Source organism: Scyliorhinus torazame, chromosome 6, assembly GCF_047496885.1.
Source record: "Scyliorhinus torazame isolate Kashiwa2021f chromosome 6, sScyTor2.1, whole genome shotgun sequence".
Classification (NCBI taxonomy): Eukaryota; Metazoa; Chordata; class Chondrichthyes; order Carcharhiniformes; family Scyliorhinidae; genus Scyliorhinus; species Scyliorhinus torazame.
In genome coordinates, this window is record NC_092712.1 from 46,532,422 (window position 1) to 46,552,465 (window position 20,044).

General features: G+C 43.8%; 1 protein-coding gene across 7 annotated transcripts in view; it reads right to left on the reverse strand.

The window, feature by feature from the left end:
- kmt2ca (lysine (K)-specific methyltransferase 2Ca) overlaps positions 1 to 20,044 on the reverse strand; it is a 684,766-nt gene that overhangs the window by 387,636 nt on the left and 277,086 nt on the right. For all 7 annotated transcript variants that reach the window (XM_072508182.1, XM_072508181.1, XM_072508179.1 and 4 more), the window contains exon 4: positions 5,568 to 5,703. In XM_072508182.1, coding sequence (XP_072364283.1) covers positions 5,568 to 5,703 — 136 coding nt within the window. The remainder of the gene's footprint in view (positions 1 to 5,567; positions 5,704 to 20,044) is intronic.

A 20,044-nucleotide genomic window follows, 5' to 3' on the forward strand; every position in this document is an offset into this window, starting at 1 on the left:
TACATTCCATATCAGAAATGATACCCCATCCCATTCCCCCAACATGTGTTTTTTAAACACACCAAATTGAGGAGAATATTTTGATTACCATCACATTATATTTACTACATACAGGAAGGATCCAAGTCTCAACATGTGAATACTCAAAATCTCTCAATTTCCAATCACAAAAAATGCCATATAAACAATTTCGCTGGCTGCAAGTTATTGGAGAAGTTATTGACTTCAGGCAAACAGATTTATATTTCCTCCTGATCAATCACTAAATTAAGTATTCTGGTAACAAATATAAAGATTTGTTTCCAAATATGCACAGCTATTTAATAGCAACTCATTCCATAGCCCCATTCAACAAAAATTTAAACTGTCCAGTGATGTTTTGTACTTGCATTCTTTGACATAACGCAGTCTGCAGCGCCACTACAATTGGATTCAGCAACCCTGTGCTTGCGCAAAGTGAAGGTTCTGTCCCTGTATGTTATACAGTAATCCCTGCTTTATAGATGTGTGGCACTGAGTGAGAATAGGTTCAATTTCACTGAACCAGTCTGCCATTACTGATGGCCAAGGCAGGCTACTTTTGAGAAATATGAGGTGGGCTGTTGTTCATCTAACAGTGCTATTCAGAAATGGGGAAGGGGGGGATGGGAGCTTTTAATTAACTTGACACCGAGATATTTGATTAAGCTCTCTGAACACCAAATGTTGGATGAAGAATTCAAGACATGATATAGATAATGATAAATCAACAGTTATTTGATAAACTGGCACCCCATGTATTACATTAAAGGCACTCTCCAGGTGCAAGTTGTTGTACTGTGGGTAACACTGCCAAAACAAAAAGTTGACAAAGGGCCACCCTTTAAAGTGAAGAGGAGATTAATTGCCCATTCCGTAAGGATGGTAAGTATTTAAAAAAGGGACTGACGTTGTAACATTAAAGAAATTATTTCACACCTGCCTGCTTTCAGTGTTGCCCTTCATACAATTGGTTATACAATTTTATAGGGAAATATGCAGGAAGGGAAGTACTTTGAATCTAAATCATTTACCACCAGGGACACAGGTAAAACAAACTGTTTAAAATGTGTCCTCCCAAGAGAGGAAATATTCCCCTCTGAGCCCATTAAAAAGCAGCCTTTTGGGAATCTGTCATTCCATATCATCTCTGTGGATGCAACCTAGTGGAATGAGAGAGCAAAACAGATATTCAATGTTTAGAAGTCCATAATTCGGAATTTTTTTTTTCCAGATAATCCAAATATATCATACAGCTGAGACTTCTGCTGCTAAGGCAACCCTCCAAACAGGCTAATTTTTGATTGACAAATATAAAACACAAATTCCTGTATGGAGACGGCATTTTATTTTTTCAAGGCAAATTGTTTGGGCAACTTGTTAAAAAATGCTTATCCAGAGGAGCTGTTAACAAATTATTTCAACAAGCAGTTATCGGTTTGAAATTCTTTGGGAGGACTTCCGGTTGCGGCTATGCGGAGCTAAGCCGCATGATTCGGCAGCTCCCGCTACCACGGACTTTCGGGCTTGTTAGAGGAGCCCCAACGGAACTTTTTTTTGACGCAATCCGTGGGGAAGGGAAGAGAGAGGTCCCCCTCCAACTTCTATGAAACGGACCAGAAGTGTAACGGCCAAAGGAGCGGCACTGGAGCAACGGGAGAAGCGAGGGAAAGAAAACAAAATGGCGGCGGCCAGGGACAAAGGGGAGCTGCAGGAGTTCATCAAGCGCTGCATCGAGGAGCAGCGCGAGGAGATGCGCAAGGAGATGTTGGCACCTATGCCTTCGGCAATTGAAGGACTCGGGATCACCCAGAAGGCCCACGAAGCTAAGATCCAGGAGGTACAGAAAAGAGTCAGTCAGAACGAGGACGAGCTAGTGGGCCTGGCGGTGAGAGTGGAGCAGAACGAGGCGCTGCACAAGAGGTGGGCGGGAAGACTTGAAGACCTGGAGAACAGGTCGAGGAGAAAGAATCTGCGAATCCTGGGTCTCCCTGAGGAAGTGGAGGGGGCGGATGCTGGGGCATACGCGAGCACGATGCTCGAGGCGATGATGGGCACGAAGGCCCCTTCGAGGCCGCTGGAGTTGGACGGGGCACATCAGGTGCTGGCGAAGAAGCCCCAGGCAAATGAGTCGCCAAGGGCGGTGGTGGTGAGGTTCCACCGGTTCACGGACAGAGAGTGGATCCTGAGATGGGCCAAGATGGAGCGGAGCAGTAAGTGGGACAATGCAGAGATCCGAATATACCCGGACTGGAGCATGGAGGTTGCAAAGCGGAGAGCGGGTTTCAACCGGGCCAAAGCGGCGTTGTACCGGAAAGAAGTGAAATTCGGAATGTTGCAGCCAGCGCGACTGTGGGTCACATACAAGGGCCAACACTATTACTTCGAAACGCCTGAAGAGGCGTGGACCTTTGTACAAGCCGAAAAGTTGGACTCTAACTGAGGGTTTGTGAGGGTGGGGGGGATGTTTGATGTGTGATGGTTGTTGTATATAGGGGGTCAATCACGCGCATGAAATGTTACATGGGCTGGGGGAGAGAGACAAGGCCATGACAGGAGCTGTGCCAGAGGGGGCGGAGCGGGCTTTGAAAAGCGCGGGGGTGTTTTCCCGCGCGCGGGAAGAAAGGCGGGAAGGGGAACGAAGGAATACATATTGATTGGGAGACTCCCACACGGGGAGGTCAATGGGACGGCGGGGGAAGCCGGGGTCAGCAGACTTACGGGAGTGACATAGGGGGAGCAAAAAAGCTACACAGGGGTCTAGGGGGGGGGGGGGGGGGGGGAAGAGAGAGAGAGAGAGAGAGAGAGAGAGAGAGAGAGAGAGAGAGAGAGAGAGAGAGAGAGAGAGAGAGAGAGAGAGAGAGAGAGAGAGAGAGAGAGAGAGAGAGAAGGGTTGCTGCTGTACTGGCCGAAAGGGAATGAGACACAGAAGAGGTGGTTGGGACGGGGGTCCCCCGTCTGGGGGACTGGAGGGTGAGGGAGGCGTGGGCACGGGACTGGCCCAGAAAAGGAGATGGCTAGTCGGGGGTGGGGAGCCCCTCCAATCCGGCTGATAACGTAGAATGTGAGGGGCCTGAATGGGCCAGTGAAGAGGGCTCGAGTGTTCGTGCACTTAAAGGGACTGAAGGCGGACGTGGTCATGCTCCAAGAGACACACCTGAAGGTGGCGGACCAGCAGAACCGGTTTGAACCTTCATGCCGAACCACTTCACTGATTAAATGCTTTGCAGCAAATTGTTTTTTTTAACTGAGTGGCTTTCTATGCCATTTAAAGAGTTAACAATGTAGTATGCGATTCGACTCAAAACATTGGACAATTTAAAAAAACATTTTTGCAATCCAACTCTTGGTCTGTAGCATTGTAGATAACAGATGGGGCAGCATGGTAGCATAGTGGTTAGCACAGTCACTTCACAGCTCCAGGGGTCCCAGATTCGATTCCCGGCTGGGGTCACTGTCTGTGCGGAGTCTGCACGTCCTCCCCGTGTGTGCATGGGTTTCCTCCGGGTGCTCCGGTTTCTTCCCACAGTCCAAAGATGTGCAGGTTAGGTGGATTGGCTATGCTAAATTACCCTTAGTGTCCAAAAAGGTTAAGTGGGGTTACGGGGATAGGGTCGAGGTGTGGGTTTGGGTAGGGTACTCTTTCCAAGGGCCGCTACATACTCGATGGGCCGAATGGCCTCCTTCAGCACCATAAATTCAATGATGAGAAACATAGGGGCTTTTCACAGTAACTTCATTGAAGCCTACTTGTGACAAGCGATTATTATTATTATCAGTCATGATCGAATGTCGGAGCAGACCTGAAGAGCCAAATGGCCTAATTCAGCTCCTATATCTTATGAACTACTGCAATTTGCCATTTCGCGATTTTAACTCAAAAACTTCTGGTTTGTTAGTTGTTAATCGTACATAAAACTACCTGTTCAATTGTAGCAATAATGGTCCCCTTCATTTAACAGCTTAACTTGCAATATTAAATGAATGGACTTATGGGAGTTAGTGATGAAAATTTCTCAATTTTGATTTTTAAAATATCTAGTATATTGCACAAGAATGGAGTTTGTGGTAGCACACTGATAAAGCTGTACTTCAACAACTTGCATTTATAGAGCACCTTGAGCATAAGAATACCCCAAAGTACATCACAAAAATTGACAAAAACAGAAATCAAGCCAAAGGAGGAGATAATCAGGCAGGTGACTAAAAATATCAAGTTTCAAGGAATATTTTAAGAAAGGAGACGTGAAGACACATGCTGGTCAAGGCAAAAATTCCAGTTATAGATAGTTGAAGGCACTTGAAGGGTTTATAGGGTGGGAGATAGGGAGGGGAGGGGCAATGGAAAATCTGAACACAAGAATGAGAATTGTTTGTTGTTGTAGGCACTGGGTCACTAGGGGCTTTTCACAGCAACCTCATACTTGTGACAATAAAGATTATTATTATTGCATGTCTGATTTTTCAATGTGCACCAATGCAACACCTCTGTAGTAGCAGTTCCAACACAACTCTGAAGCCTCATCCAATTCAAATTTCTAAGCGCAAAATGAAAATCCTTCCCAAATTCTGCACACCAGGAGAGCTTCCCATCCCATCCCCAGCAATTTTGTTCATCCTGTTGCATAATTGCTCCTCAACCAACACCTTCGGTTGTCATGTGGTATGCAGCCAAGTGCCTGAACATAGAATCCCTACAGTACAGAAAGAGGCCATTCGGCCTATTGAGTCCGCACCGACCCTTTGAAAGACCACTCTACCCGGGCCCTATTCCCCACCCTGTAACCTCATCCTAAGGGGCAATTTAGCATGGCCAATCCACCTAACCTGCACAGCTTTGGTCTGTGGGAGGAAACCGGAGCACCAGGAGGATATCCACGGAGACACGAGGAGAATGTGCGTCTCCACACAGACAGTTACCCAAGGTAGGAATCGAACTGATGCTGTGAGGCAGCAGTGCTAACCACTGCGCCACTGTGCCGCCCCTGGAATTTAAAAAATGTATAGAGCGTTCTGAAGAACAAATTTGTTCTCAACATCAAATGTTTTCAAAATCCAATGGTTTCCATGCAGTATGTTATACTGATTCCTGCTGCATGCAAGCAAAAGCAAGCTGGCTATGGTGCAGTAAAGGTGGGGGTAAGGGTGCTGGTGGAGGGCAGGCTGTGATGGGGAGAGAACAGTAACCACGCGTTCAGTACCCACCATATTTTATAGTTAACTGTTTAATGCACAAAAAGCAAATACCACTGGAGTTGTGACAAATTAAATGGGGTGCTAAAGAGATAGTCATATATTCAAGTTGAGCACTTAATAAAGAATTTCCAGAATGACCGTTAAATGAGCTTAAACTATGTAAAGCTAACAAAGAAGGCCACCAATATTAATTGCTCAAGCTGAAAATCACCAGCTTCTCCTATTCAAATCAAGTTAACGGCATTTCAATGCCTCACAGTGAATAATTCTGGCTGCTCTGACCAAGGATCCTGCATACATTTGGAAGCTGTTTCCCAGCATTCCCCATATGACTCAGCAAAGCGGGTTCTGACCTGGTTTTTGTATCTAGGTTGATTGGGGTTATGGAGCTGGCAGAGTCCTCAGATATTGAACGCTGCAAGAGAGATGATTGTTCATTGGTCTCCATTTCTGTAAGGATATCCTCCTCCAGTGAGTCATCTTTAACTTCTGTTGAGAAAAGTAAAGTAGTTTGATGAATATCAAATGAACACCCAAACTATCCAGGATATTTCCATAATTTGTGTTGCCTGAATGGCAATCCTAGATAATAGATAAAAAATACTTCTTTTTAAAAAAAACATACCACATGAAACTCCTATCGCAGGTCTGCCCAGGTTTTCGGTTTTCATGGGCTAACTAAGCATATGCAAAGAAATACAAAACCATGGATTAAGTTTAAATCCACGTTCCCATTAATTTACATACATCATTGATGCTAATGGATATTAGCGAATTACAAAATGCAAAGGACTAAGCAGCAAAAGAAACGCGATCATAAGCTTTAGGGGCCAAACACTCAGAACTCTGGAACTGGAGTTTGAGAATCCATGTCCTATTAGATTTTGTTTCTGACGAACACAGAATTCTTTCTCGCACTGCCAGAATTAATGTTACACTCAGCAGCAATTTGCCCAGTACCCCACACATAAGGTAGGATCGTCCAGTCCTGCCCACCAGATTTATCGATGCTGCTGAAGTCAATGGACTTTTGGCTGTCTTGCCCCAATCCACAACGGCGGGACCTGCCATGGCAAGGCCAGAAAATCTAGGCCACATTTCTAATGAAGAAGTACTCAGTAAGATATAAACAGAAAATGCTGGAAAGTCTCAGTGGGTTTGGCAGCATTCATGGAGAGAGAAACAGAGTTAATGCTTTGAGTCCAATATAACACTTCTTCAGAGCTCCCTTTGTGAGAGTCAGTACCTGAGCTATGTGTAACCCTGGGCTTATAGAAATGCAGTTAAATCAATGGTGCCCTAAAATGGGCTGACCACCCATTGTTGAAGATAGACAGGAGAAGGGAGTTGCTAAGATACAAGCTTCCTCAGAAACAAGATACAATCCAGATAACCAGGGAATTGAGACGGAAAGAACGTTTAGACACCTGAAGTTAAGAGAACAGAGGCCAAGGTATTATTCATAAGAATTTAAGGAGATGTAAATAAAATGTTCTGAGTTAAAAAGACATTTGCACTAACTACATTTAAACTGGGACAGCAGACTTCAGTGGTAAATCAAACATTTGATGTCATTTTAATACAGTCTGGGAATTGAGAGATAAAGCAATTGTGAACTGCTTGTATGGCCATCAAGTCAAGGAGGTTGGTCATAGGGTTTGGTGTTACACCCTGGACTGGATTTGCTGTTAAACATGGAACGGAAGGTTTGTTCAAGTGCCATTTGGAATATCTGGACAGGATTTCAGAATGAAAACCGCAAAGGAAAAATATTATTTTTGAAAAGATTTTAAAGCGTGTTTTTTGGGAGTGGAGTTTGGAAAATCTCATGTGTCAATCATCTGGAGGGATTCTGAGGAAAAAAATCACAGGCACTAACTTGGGTTCAGAGTGCAGTCTGTGTATCTGGCCACAGGTCAGTGCTTAAAAGGAACTGCGTTAATGAAACCATTGTAGATTAAGATATACTTTGTAATTAGTGTTAATCCTAAAACCTGTGTGTAAATAATAAACAAACAGGGAGTAAAGGTGTATTGTATCATAATACAATTTTTTCATGTTTAATAAATGTTTTTATCTTGTTATTAAAACTAATTAACTGTCCTGTGACTCTGTTCTGCCACGTTTTATAAAGAAAAGTAAAGGTTACGTTTGTTTGAGCCAGGGTTCTATTCTGTGATTTTGCCGTTCAGTTATCAACTGGGATCATAACAGAATGCAAATTAATAGTATTTATGGGCAAGATTACAATTAACTTCATACATTAGGTTTCATTGAAGATAGATGGGAGAGACAAATGATTCAGGAGTAGAGTAGAAGACTTGAATACTACAGATCACTGTTCCAAGTCAGAACCATGAGCATCACTAAAAGGCCCTTCAGCCCATTGTGGCTGTGCCAATCCAAAACAACCACCTAACTACTCTAATCCCTAGCACTTGGCCCATAGCCTTGTATACTTTGGTATTGCAAGAGGACATCAAAATACTTCTTAAATGTTATGAGGGTCTCTGCCTCCACCACCGTTTCAGGCAGTGAGTTCCAGATTCCCAACACTCTGCACCTTTTCCAGTGCTATCACATTTCTCCTATAATGTGGATTCCAGAACTACACACAATACTCTAGCTGTGGCCGAACCAACATGTTATAAAATTCCAACATAACCTCCCTGGCTCTTAAATTCTACGCCTTGGCTAATAAAGGCAAGTATACCATATGTCGTCTTAACCACTGTATCTACATGCCCTGCTACTTTAAGGGACCGGTTTTCATGCACATGCACTGATCCGCAGTGCTTCCCAGAGCCCTGCCATTTATTATGTCTTCCCTTGCCTTGTTTGTCCTGCCCAAATGCATCACGTGACTTATCTGGACTGAATTCCATTTGCCACTGATCAGCCCATCTCACTAGCCCGTCTATATCCTTCTGTAATCTAAAGACCATAAGACATCGGAGCAGAATTAGGCCACTCGGCCCATCGAGTCTGCTCCACCATTCAATTATGGTTGATATTTTTCTCATCCCCATTCTCCTGCCTTCTCCCCATAACCCCTGATCCCCTTATTAATCAAGAACCAATATATCTCGGTCTTAACGACACGCAATGATTTGGCCTCCACAGCCTTCTGCGGCAAAGAGTTCCACAGACTCACCATCTGTGAAGAAATAGCTTCTCATCTCCGTTTTAAAGGATCATCCCTTTAGTCTGAGATGGTGTCCTTTAGTTCTAATTTTTCCGACTAGTGGAAACATCCTCTCCACGTCCATTCTACCCAGACCTCGCAGTATCCAATGCGATCCCCCTCATCATAAACGCCGAGTACAGACCCAGAGTCCTCAACTGCTCCTCATATGACGAGGACTTCCTTCCAAGGATCATTCTTATGAACCTCATCTGAACCCTTTCCAAGACAAGTACATCCTTCCTTAGATACAGGGTCCAAAACTGCTCACAATATGGTAAATGGGGCCTGACCAGAGCCTTATACAGCCTCAGAAGTACATCCCTGATCCTGTATTCTAGCCCTCTCGACATGAATGCTAACATTGCATTTGCCTTCCTAACTGCCGACTGAACCTGCACATTAACCTTAAGAGAATCTTGAGCAAGGACTCCCAAGTCCCTTTGTGCTTCTGATTTCCTAAGCATTTCCCCATTTAGAAAATAATCTGTGTCTCCATTCCTCCTTCCAAAGTGCATAACCTCACACTATTCCATATTGTATTCCATCTGCCATTTCTTTACTCACCCTCCTAGCCTGTTCAAGTCCTTCTGTAGCCCCCCACTTCCTCAATACTACCTGTCCCTCTGCATATCTTTATATCATGAGTAACAGTGCCCTCAGTTCCTTCTTCCAGATCATTAATGTATATTGTGAAAAGTTGTGATCCCAGCACAGACCCCTGAGGCACACCACTAGCCATGAGCTGCCATCCTGAAAAAGACCCCTTTAACCCCACTCTCTGCCTTCTGCCAGTCAGCCAATCCTCAATCCATGCCAGGATCTTACCCTTAACACCATGGGCGTTTAACTTATTTAACAGTCTCCTATGCGGCACCTTGTCAAAGACCTTCTGGAAATCTAAATAAATCACATCCACAGGTTCTCCTTTGTCTAACTTCCTTGTTACCACCTCAAAGAACTCTAACAGATTTGTTAGACATGACCTCCCCTTGATAAAGCCATGCTGACTCAGTCCTATTTTATCATGCACTTCCAAATACTCCACAATCTCCTCTTAAATAATGTACTCTAAATAGCACAGTGGTTAGCACAGTTGTTTTACAGATTCAAGGTCCCGGGTTGGATTCCCGGCTTGAATTGCTGTCTGTGCTGGTCTGCACGTTCTCCCTCCGTCTGCGTGGGTTTCTTCTGAGCGCTCCGGTTTCCTCCCGCAAGTCCCGAAAGACGTGCCTGTTAGGTGAATTGGACATTCTGAATTCGCCGTGTACTCAAACAGGCGCCGGAGTGAGGCTGCTCGGGGATTTTCACAGTAACTTTATTGCAGTGTTAATGTAAGCCTACTTGTGACACTAATAAAGATTATCATAAAATCTTACCAATCACCGAAGTCAGGCCAACCGGCATATAATTTCCCATCTTTTGCCTTTCCCCCTTCTTAAACAGGGGCATTCCATTAGCCATTTTCCAGTCCTCTGGGACTCTCCCTGCCTCCAGTGATTCCTGAAAGATCACCATCAATGCCTCCCTAATCTCCCCATTAATTACCACTCCACTAATTTTTGTATCATCCGCAAACTTACTGATCAACCCTCCTACATTCAAGTCTAAATTATTTATCTCAACCATAAACAGCAAGGGCACTAACACTGATCCCTGTGGACCTCACTGGACACAGGTGTCCAGTCAGACAAACACCCTTCGATCATCACCCTCTGATTCCTGCCACTCAGTGAATTCTGGCTGCAATTTGCCACATTTCTATGGATCCCATGAGCTCTTACCGTTGCTATCAGTTTTGATTGCTCCATAATGCACAAAGTTAGTTTCAATAATTTAGATAACAATCATTTAGATCTGCAGATGTAACTGAATGCTCAAAATGGGTTAGAAAATATAGCATTTCAGTAACAGGCAACTAAAACGTAAAATGTACATCAGAGAAGGTACTTACAGAAAGTTAATTCTACCAAAGTGCGCATGATTTTTTAAAAGAAATTTAGAGTGCCCAATTCATTTTTTCCAATTAAGGGGCAATTTAGCGTGGCCAATCCACCTACCCTGCACATCTTTTTGGGTTGCGGGTCAAAACCCACACAAACATGGGGAGAATATGCAAACTCCACACGGACAGTGACCCAGAGCCGGGATCGAACCTGGAACCTCGGCGCCGTGAGGCAGCAGTGCTAACCACTACATGCTTCCTTCAAAGTGTACATTATTTTAATGGTGGAACACGACAGACTAAGTCAAAATCATACTCAAAACTGAAAATGAGAGCTGTACTCAATTGTGTCCTGGCTTGACACAATTCACACCTCTTTAACCTGGGGTTACCCCATCTCTGGATCTGGAAAGATTTAATCACCTGCTAATGCTCGCATTCCAAGCATTGTCTGGCATCTTTGAATCTGTCTATATATATGTTTCTGGAACATACCTCTGCATTCACCTGAGGAAGGAGCAGCGCTCCGAAAGCTAGTGACATCGAAACAAACCTGTTGGACTTTAACCTGGTGTTGTAAGACTTCTTACTGTGCTCACCCCAGTCCAACGCCAGTATTTCCACATCAATTCTTAATAACATGTTGTCTTTAGACTGCATTTAAATATTTTAAAAACTGACCCTAGATACAAATTAATTACAGGAGTCTTCAAACCCCTTTCATTCTATGTTATTATATAAAGCTGACACAATCCAACTCTTTTAGAATTGATATATTTTGTTTAATGTTACCTTCGTCTTACTTTATGATAGATGGCATTGTGCTGAGCCAGTTAATCCAGCAATTCATACCAGAATTTCCAGAAGAATCTAGAAAACTATTAAATTCTATGATACTTTCTAACATTCATATAATGGAATATGCACAAGTCTTGCAACGAGCACCAATGTCAATTTTTATTGCTGATTAAAATCCTTTGATGGAATAAATCACAAAGTAATACAAAGTATTTAGACCACACGATCAGACCGTGCTAGCGTTTATATTTCACAAAGCTTCCTCCCTCCCATCTTCATCTAACCCCATCAGCATACCTTTCTATTTCATATGCTTATCTAGCTTCCTCTTAAATGCATCTATGTTATCCACCTCTACTACCACATGCATAAGTGAGTTCCTTATTTCACCCTCAGATATTGATTTAGCTTCCCCTTTATTGCATCCACAGCACACGTCTCAACTACTCCATGCCATCATGGAAAGTTACCCAGTGAGTAGTTAGCATCTGCATACAAGTTGCCTACAAGCCTACCTTATCAAACAAATCCTTACATAATTTTAAGGCCCTTAGAAGACCTTTCAGTTTTTCATCCAGAGAAAGGAACCCCCAATATCTCCTAAAAAGTATAGCCTCTCACTTCTGGTATAGTTTCACCACCTTTTCAGAAGGGCCCTCTATCATTTTTACAATAAGACGACAAAAATGGTTCACAGTCTGGTCTGACCAAGGTTCTGTACAAGTTTCACATAACATTCCTGTTTTCCGTTTCTATCCCTATATTGAAAATGAACCCCACTGCTGTGTCCGCTTGCCTTCTCCAATCGGGCTGCTACTTTTAATGATCTTTGTACCTGTACCCCAAAATCCTTTAGTTCCTATGTTTTAGTTCCTTTATCCCATTTTGACATTAATTTTCCAAGGAGAAAATGGCCTAATATATTTCCACCAAAAGATATTACTTCACATTTAGCATCATTGAAGTTCACTGACAAATTACATGCACATTTGGCAAGGTGTCTTCCTATATTTTGTCACACTGCTCTTCTGTATTATCAATATCCACCAATTTGGCATCATCGATAGTTCATGATGGACTCTCCTGATCCAGATCAAAAATTACAAGCAGCTGCAGCTGCTTTTTGTGCTGCACACAATCAGACCGGTAACTATTACCTGGGTGGAATACTTGAACGATCGTCTTTATGCGATAAGCTAGGATACCTGCTGAACAAATTAACAGCATCCTGGGGTTATCACTGACCAGAAACTGAACTAGACTAGCCATATAGATATGGTGGCTGCAAGAGTAGGTGAGAGGCTAGGAATCCTGTGGCAAGTAACTCACCTCCTGACTCCCTGAAACATGTCCACAATCCACCAGCAAAAGTCAAGAGTGTGATGGAATACTCTCCCCTTTCCTGAATGAGTGCAGCTACAACAACATTCGAAAAGTTCAACACCATTCATAACAAAGAAACCTGCTTGATTAGTATCACTTCAACAAGCATTCACTCGCTCCACAACCGATGAAAAGTGGCAGCAGAGTGTATAATCTAAAAGATGCACTGCAGGAACTCATCAAGACTCCTCAGGCAGTACCTTCCAAAACCATGACCACTACCATCTAGAAGGACAAGGAAGCACCACCACCGGGGAGTTGTCACTGATAAATGAACAAAATGGTGGTGCAGAGTGGCGTGTAACGCTAGTATCTCAATGCACACCTACTGGAAAATAACTTTAAAAACATAAGCAACTCACAATATTGTCTCTAGTAAAGACTTAGGAGTAGTTTGATGCCTAAATTAAATGCATAAGCAGCAAGTAATAGAAAGAGCTAAACGCTTCCACAACAAACGCATCAGATCTAAGCTCTGTAGTCCTGCCACATCCAGCCGTGAATGATGGTGGGCAATTAAGCAACTCACTGGAGAAGGCTCCACAAATATCCCCATCCTCAATGATGGAGGAGCCCAGCACATAGGTACAAAAGGCGAGGCTGGATTTTGTGGATAGGGCAGCACGATAGCATTGTGGATAGCACAATTGCTTCACAGCTCCAGGGTCCCAGGTTCGATTCCGGCTTGGGTCACTGTCTGTGCGGTGTCTGCACATCCTCCCTTTGTGTGCGTGGGTTTCCTCCGGGTGCTCCGGTTTCCTCCCACAGTCCAAAGATGTGCAGGTTAGGTGGATTGGCCATGCTAAATTGCCCTTAGTGTCCAAAATTGCCCTTAGTGTTGGGTGGGGTTACTGGGTTATGGGGATAGGGTGGAGGTGTTGACCTTGGGTAGGGTGCTCTTTCCAAGAGCCGGTGCAGACTCGATGGGCCAAATGGCCTCCTTCTGCACTGTAAATTCTAAATTCTATTCGCAACAATCTTCAGCCAGAAGTGCAGAGTGGATGATCCATCTCAGTTTCCTCTGGAAGACCCCAGCATCACAAATGTCAGTCTTCAGCCAATATGAATCACTCTATCTGATATCAACAAACAGCTGAAGGCACTGTATACTGCAATGTCTATGGGCCCTGACAATATTCCGGCTATAGTACTGAAGACTTGTGCTCCAGGACTTGCCGCAATCCTAGCCAAGCTGTTCCAGTACAGCTACAACACTGGCATCGACCCAGCAATGTGGAAAATTGCCCAGGTGTGTCCTGTACACAAGAAACAGGAAAACCCCAACCCAGCCAATCACTGCCCTATCAGTCTACTCTCCATCATCAGTAAAGTGATGGAAGGAGTCATCAACAGTGCTATCAAGCGGCACTTACTCAGCAATAACTTGCACACTGATGCTCAGTTTTGGTTCTGCCAAGGTCACTCACATCCTGACCTCATTCAAACATAGACAAAAGAGCTGAATGCCAGTGATGAGGTGAGAGTGACTGCCCTTGGCATCAAGGCAGATTTGACCCAAGTATGGCACCAAAGTGCCCTAACTAAACTGCAGTCGATGGGATTCGGGGGAAATCTCTTCGCTGGTTGGAGTCATAACTGGCACAAAGGAAGATGGTTGTGGTAGTTGGACGTCAATCATCTCAGCTCCAGGATATCATTGCAGGAGTTCCTCAGGGTAGTGTCCTAGGCCCAACCATCTTCAGCTGCTTCATCAATGACTTCCCTTCCATTATAAGGTCAGAAGTGGGGATGTTCACTGATGACTGCAGAATGTTCAGCACCATTCGCGACTCCTGAAATAATGAAGCAGTCCATGTCAAAATGCAGCAAGACCTGGACAATATCCAGGCTTGGGCTGACAAGTGGCAAGTGACATTTGTGCCACTCAAGTGCCAGGCAATGTCCATCTCCGACAAAAGAGAATCTAACCATCACCCCTTGACATTCAATGGCATTATGATCGCTGAATCTTCCCCCGCAAGCCTGTCCACCATCTCCAAGGCACAAGTCAGGAGTGTAATGGAATACACTCCACTTGCCTGGCCCTTCCACAAACTTTCAAACCCTCCATTACCAACGAACAGTGGCAGCCATGTATACCATCTACAAAATGCACTGCCAAATTATAAATAGCTGAGGCCCCAGCACTGATCCTTGCCACACTCTGCTCGTCACAGGCTGCCAACTTGAAAATATTCCATTTATCCCTGCGCACAGCTTTCTATCCATTAACCAATCCTCTCACCATGTTAATATATTACTCCTAATTCCATGAATCATTATCTTGTGTATCAATCCTTTCTGTGGCACGTTATTGAATGCCTTTTGGAAATCCAAGTGCACTACATTTACTGGTTCCCCTTTATCTACCCTAGTAGTTATATCTTCAAATAAGTCTAATATATTTTCAGACAAGTGAAATTTTAAGAATTCCTCAGTAATAAGTTCAAAAAGATTTCTGATTACTTAAGACAAGCTAACTGGGCTGCAGTTCCCAGTTTTCTCTCTTTCCTCCTTTATTGAACAGTACTGGGTTACATTTGCTAACATCCAATTTATTGGGACTGTTCTCAGGGTTTAAGGAATTTTGGAAAATCATACCCAGCACATCCAACATCTCTGCATCCATCTCTTGCAGAATCCTACGGTGTGGGCCATCAGATTTTGGGGATTTACTGGATTTTAGTTCCTCGTGTTTCTCCAGTACTGTTTCTCTGCTGATATTAATTACCCCGCTCATATTAGTCCCTACTCTTCATTTCTAGTATAAAAATTATGTCTCCTAATATGAAGACAGACAAAATATTTGTTCAATGTTTCTGCTATTTCGTCATTTGCCATGATCATTCCTTCAGTCTTTGTTTCTAGGTTACTTTACTTCCTTTTTATGCATATGCAAAAACTCTTGCATTCGGTTTTTATATTCCTGGCTAGTTTACTTTCATTCTATTTTTTCCCTTAAAAAAAAATTTTGGTGGCCTTTGTTGGTTTCTGAAACACTCCTAATGAAAGCCCCTAGTCGCCACATTCTGGCACCTGTTCGGGTACAGAGGGAGAATTCAGAATGTCCAAATTACCTAACAGCACATCTTTTGGGACTTGTGGGAGGAAACCGGAGCACTGGGAGGAAACCCACGCAGACACAGGGAGAGTGTGCAGACTCCACATAAGACAGTGACCCAAGCCGGGAATCGAACCTGGGACCCTGGAGCTGTGAAGCAAAGGGCTAATCACTGTGCTGTCATGCCACGCACAAGTTCAAGGTGGTGCGCAGAGTGGACCTTACCAAGGCATGCATGAGTTCTTCCCAGAGGTGGAGGATATGTGCGAGTGGTGTCAGGGGGACCCGGCCAAACACACCCATATGTTCTGGTCCTGCCCCATACCCAGGAGTTCTGGACGGCCATTTTTGAGACCATGTCGAAGGTTGTGGGGGTGGAGATAGAGCCATGCCCACCTGTGGCGGTTTTCGGGATGTCTGAGCATCAAAAGCTCGAGGGGGGCGGACACCTTGGCCTTCACCTCACTTATCGCCAGATGGAGACTTCTGTTAGGTTGGAAGTCGGCTGCACAGCCCAGGGCCTCGGAGCGGCTCTCAAACCTGGCTGAGTTCCTGAGAGTAGAGAAGATAAAATTCTTGATCAGAGGGTCCGAGGACAGATTCCACAACACATGGAAGAACTTCACAAAACACTTTCAGGACCTGTTCCCAACCATCATCTGCCAGGGGGAGTGGGGGGGACCGCCGGATGAAAGGGAACTCGCGTACAGCTGATGCGAAACAGGGAGGATAGCCAATTCTCCGGAGGTAACACAGAACCCTCCCGTACGTGGTAAACCGAGGAGGCGGACCATCCTAATTTCCCTCGAAAACTCAACGGGACCCCCCCCCCCCAATCAAGACTAGTGCAAATAAGAAAGCAAAGAGTTCTGGCATTGATTGTAAATATAAATGCAAATACAAATGTAGATAAGATATAACGAGCACGGAAACCTGGGTCACAGGATAAGTGACAACCCGTTGTACAGTTGATTATGAAGTTGCTGTTGCTGGATTCCTTTCGTGTTTTTGCCAATGGTTCTGTCTCTTGTGTACTAAATGTCAAAAACCCAATCAAAATATATTTTTTTAAATATACAAAATCAAGAGGCAAAAGTGAGCTCTCAACTTAAAACTATCACTCGAGAAAAAGTACGCGAAAACTAGCAGGGTTAAACGCAGACAAATTCCCTGGACCCGATGACCTTAAAAGAAGTGGCTACACAAACAATGGATTGTTGTAATCTTCCAAAATTCCTTAGATTCTGAAAAGGCCCCAGCAGACTGGAAGATCGCAAATGTAACACCTCCTTTGGGCGACAGAAAACAAAAATCCAATGGCCAGTTGGTCCACCTTTGTCATTTGGAAAATACGAGAATCCACACTTAAAGAAAATTGTAGCAGAACATTTAGAAAATTGCAATAAAACAATGTTGACTCTGCCTGATTGTATGAAATGGAAAGGTTTGCAAATTTATCAGAATTCTTTGATAAAGGATGGACATAGGGAGTAAGTAGATGTAGTGTATTTGGATTTCCAAATATCATTCAATAAGGTGCCAAATAAATGGTTACTACACGTGGCAAGCTCTTGTTGGGGGATGATATATCAGCATGGGTAGAGGATTACCTGGCTAACAATAAACAGAATTGGGAAAAATGGGTCATTTTCAGGTTGGAAAACAGCAACAAGTGGTGTGCGAAGGGATCAGTCCTAAGGTCTCAATTATTTACAATCTATATTAATGATTTTGATAAACGGACCAACTGTATTGTAGCTCATGACACAAAAATAAGCAAGTTATGAGGAGGATACACAGTCTGAAAAGAGATATAAATAGGTTAAGTGAGCAGGCAGAAATTTGGCAGATGAATTATAACGTGGCAAAATGTGAGTTTGTCTACTTTGCAAGGAAGTATAGAAAAGCAGATTATTGAACATTCATAGACTGCAGAAAGCTATGGTACAGAAAGGTCTGGGTGTCCTTGCACCAGAATCATAAAATATTAGTATGCAGGTACAGCAAGTAATTCGGAAGACAAATGGCGAACATGGCCTTTATTGCAAAGGGGTTGGAGTATAAACGTCTTGCTACAACTGAACAGGGCATCGGGAAGGCCACATATAGAATACTGTACACAGTTTTGGTCACTTTATGTAAGGAAGGATATATTTGCATTGGAAGCATTCAGAGAAGGTTGACTAGGTTGATTCCTGGGAAGAGATATTGCATTATGAGGGAAGGTTAAGCAGATTGAGCTTCCACTTATTGAAGTTTAGAGGTGAGTAGTTTTACTGAAAACATTTAAGATTTAGGGGACTTGACATGCAAAATGTTGACAGGATGTTTCCCCTTGTGGGCAAATTGAGAACTAGTGGGCACAGTTTAAAAATAAGGGGTGTCCATTCAAGGCGGAGGTGAGGAGGAATTATTTCTCTGAGGGGGGGGGTCTTGATCTTTGGAATTCTCTTCCCCAAATAGCAGTGGTGGCTGGGTCACTGAATATATTCAAGGCAGAGTTAGACAGATTTTTATCCTGTTGACAAGAAAGTTCAAGTTTACAAGGGACAGCTTGGTAAGAATTTAGTCCACAATGTGATCAGCCATGATCTCATTGAATGACGGGCAGGCTCAAGAGACCAAATGGCCTCTTCCTCCTCCTGTTTCTTATGATCTTATGAACTGAAAACAGTTAATGAAAAATAAATGTAAAACTTTAAAATGCAATAGAAGCTCAGGAAAGTTTGCAAAATGAGGCAATGAATGAGGATGCAAAGGTAGCATTATATTGTTTTAGTTAATAGTGAAGTTCATTGGAAACAGAATGAGCATGAGTCCTTTTCTACCCTGTGTACACATCAGTGTCTGAACTGGAACCGGATAGTCTTTGAACAAAGAACAAAGAAAAGTACAACATAAGAACAGGCCCTTTGGCCCTACAAGCCTGCGCCAGTCATGCTGCCCCTCTAACCTAAAACCAGGCTCCGTATCCCTCTATTCCATCCTATTCATGTATTTGTCAAGACACCCCTTAAACATCACTATCGTACCTACTTCCACTACCTCCTCCGGCAGCGAGTTCTAGACACCCACTACCCCGTGTGTAAAAAAACTTCCCTCGCACATCTCCTCTAAACTTTGCCCCTTGCACCTTAAACCTATGTCTCCTAGTAATTGACTCTTCCACCCTGGGAAATAGCTTCTGACTATCTACTCTGTCCATAATTTTGTAGACTTCTATCAGGTTGCTCCCTCAATCTCCATTGTTCCAGTGAGAACAAATCAAGTTTATCCAACCTCTCCTCATAGCTAATGCCCTCCATACGAGCAACATCCTGGAAACCTCCTCTGCACCCTCTCCAAAGCCTCCACATCCTTCTAGTAGTGTGGCGACCAGAATTGAACACTATATTTCAAGTGTGGCCTAAATAAGGTTCTATACAGCTGCAGCATGACTTGCCCATTTTTGTACTCAATGCCCCAGCCGATGAAGGCAAGCATGCCGTATGCCTTCTTGACTACCTTCTCCACCTGTATTGCAACTTTCAGTGACTTGTGGACCTATACACCCAGGTCCCTCTGCATATCAAAACTCTTAAGGGTTCTACCATTTCCTGTATATTTCCCACCTGTATTAGACCTTTGAAAATGCATTACCTCACATTTGTCCAGATTGAACTCCATTTGCCATCTCTCCGCCCAAGTCTCCAACCGATTTGTGTTCTGCTGCATCCTCTGACAATCCTCACCACTATCTGCAATTCCACCAACCTTTGTGTCGTCTGCAAACTTACTAATCGGACCAGTTACATTTTCCTCCAAATCATTTATATATGTTACAAACAGCAAAGGTTCCCGCACTGGCCCCTGCGGAAGACCACTAATCACAGCCCTCCAATTAGAAAGGTACCCTTCCACTGCTACCCTGTCTTTATGACCGAGCCAGTTCTGTATCCATCTTGCCAGCTCACCTTTGATCCCGTGTGACTTTACCTTCTCTACCAGTCTGCCATGAGGGACCTTGTCAAAGGTCTTACTGAAGTCCACTGCCCCACCTTCATCAATCATCTTTGTCACTTCCTCGAAAAACTTGATCAAGTTAGTGAGACACGACCTCCCCTTCACAAAACCATCCTGTCTCTCGCTAATACTTCCATTTGCTTCCAAATGGGAGGAAACCCTGTCTCGAAGAATCCTCTCCAATAATTCCCCTACCACTGACGTAAGACTCACCTGTCTGTAATTTCTTGAATTATCCTTGCTGCTCTTCCAAAACAAAGGAACAACATTAGCTATCCTCCAATCCTCTGGGACCTCATCTGTAGCCAGTGAGGATACAAAGATTTCTGTCAAGGCCCCAGAAATTTCCTCATTTGCTTCCCTCCGTGTTCTGGGGTAGATCCCATCAGGCTCTGGGGACTTATCTACCTTAATGTTTTTCAAGACGCCCAACAAGTCTTCCTTTTTGATCTCAATG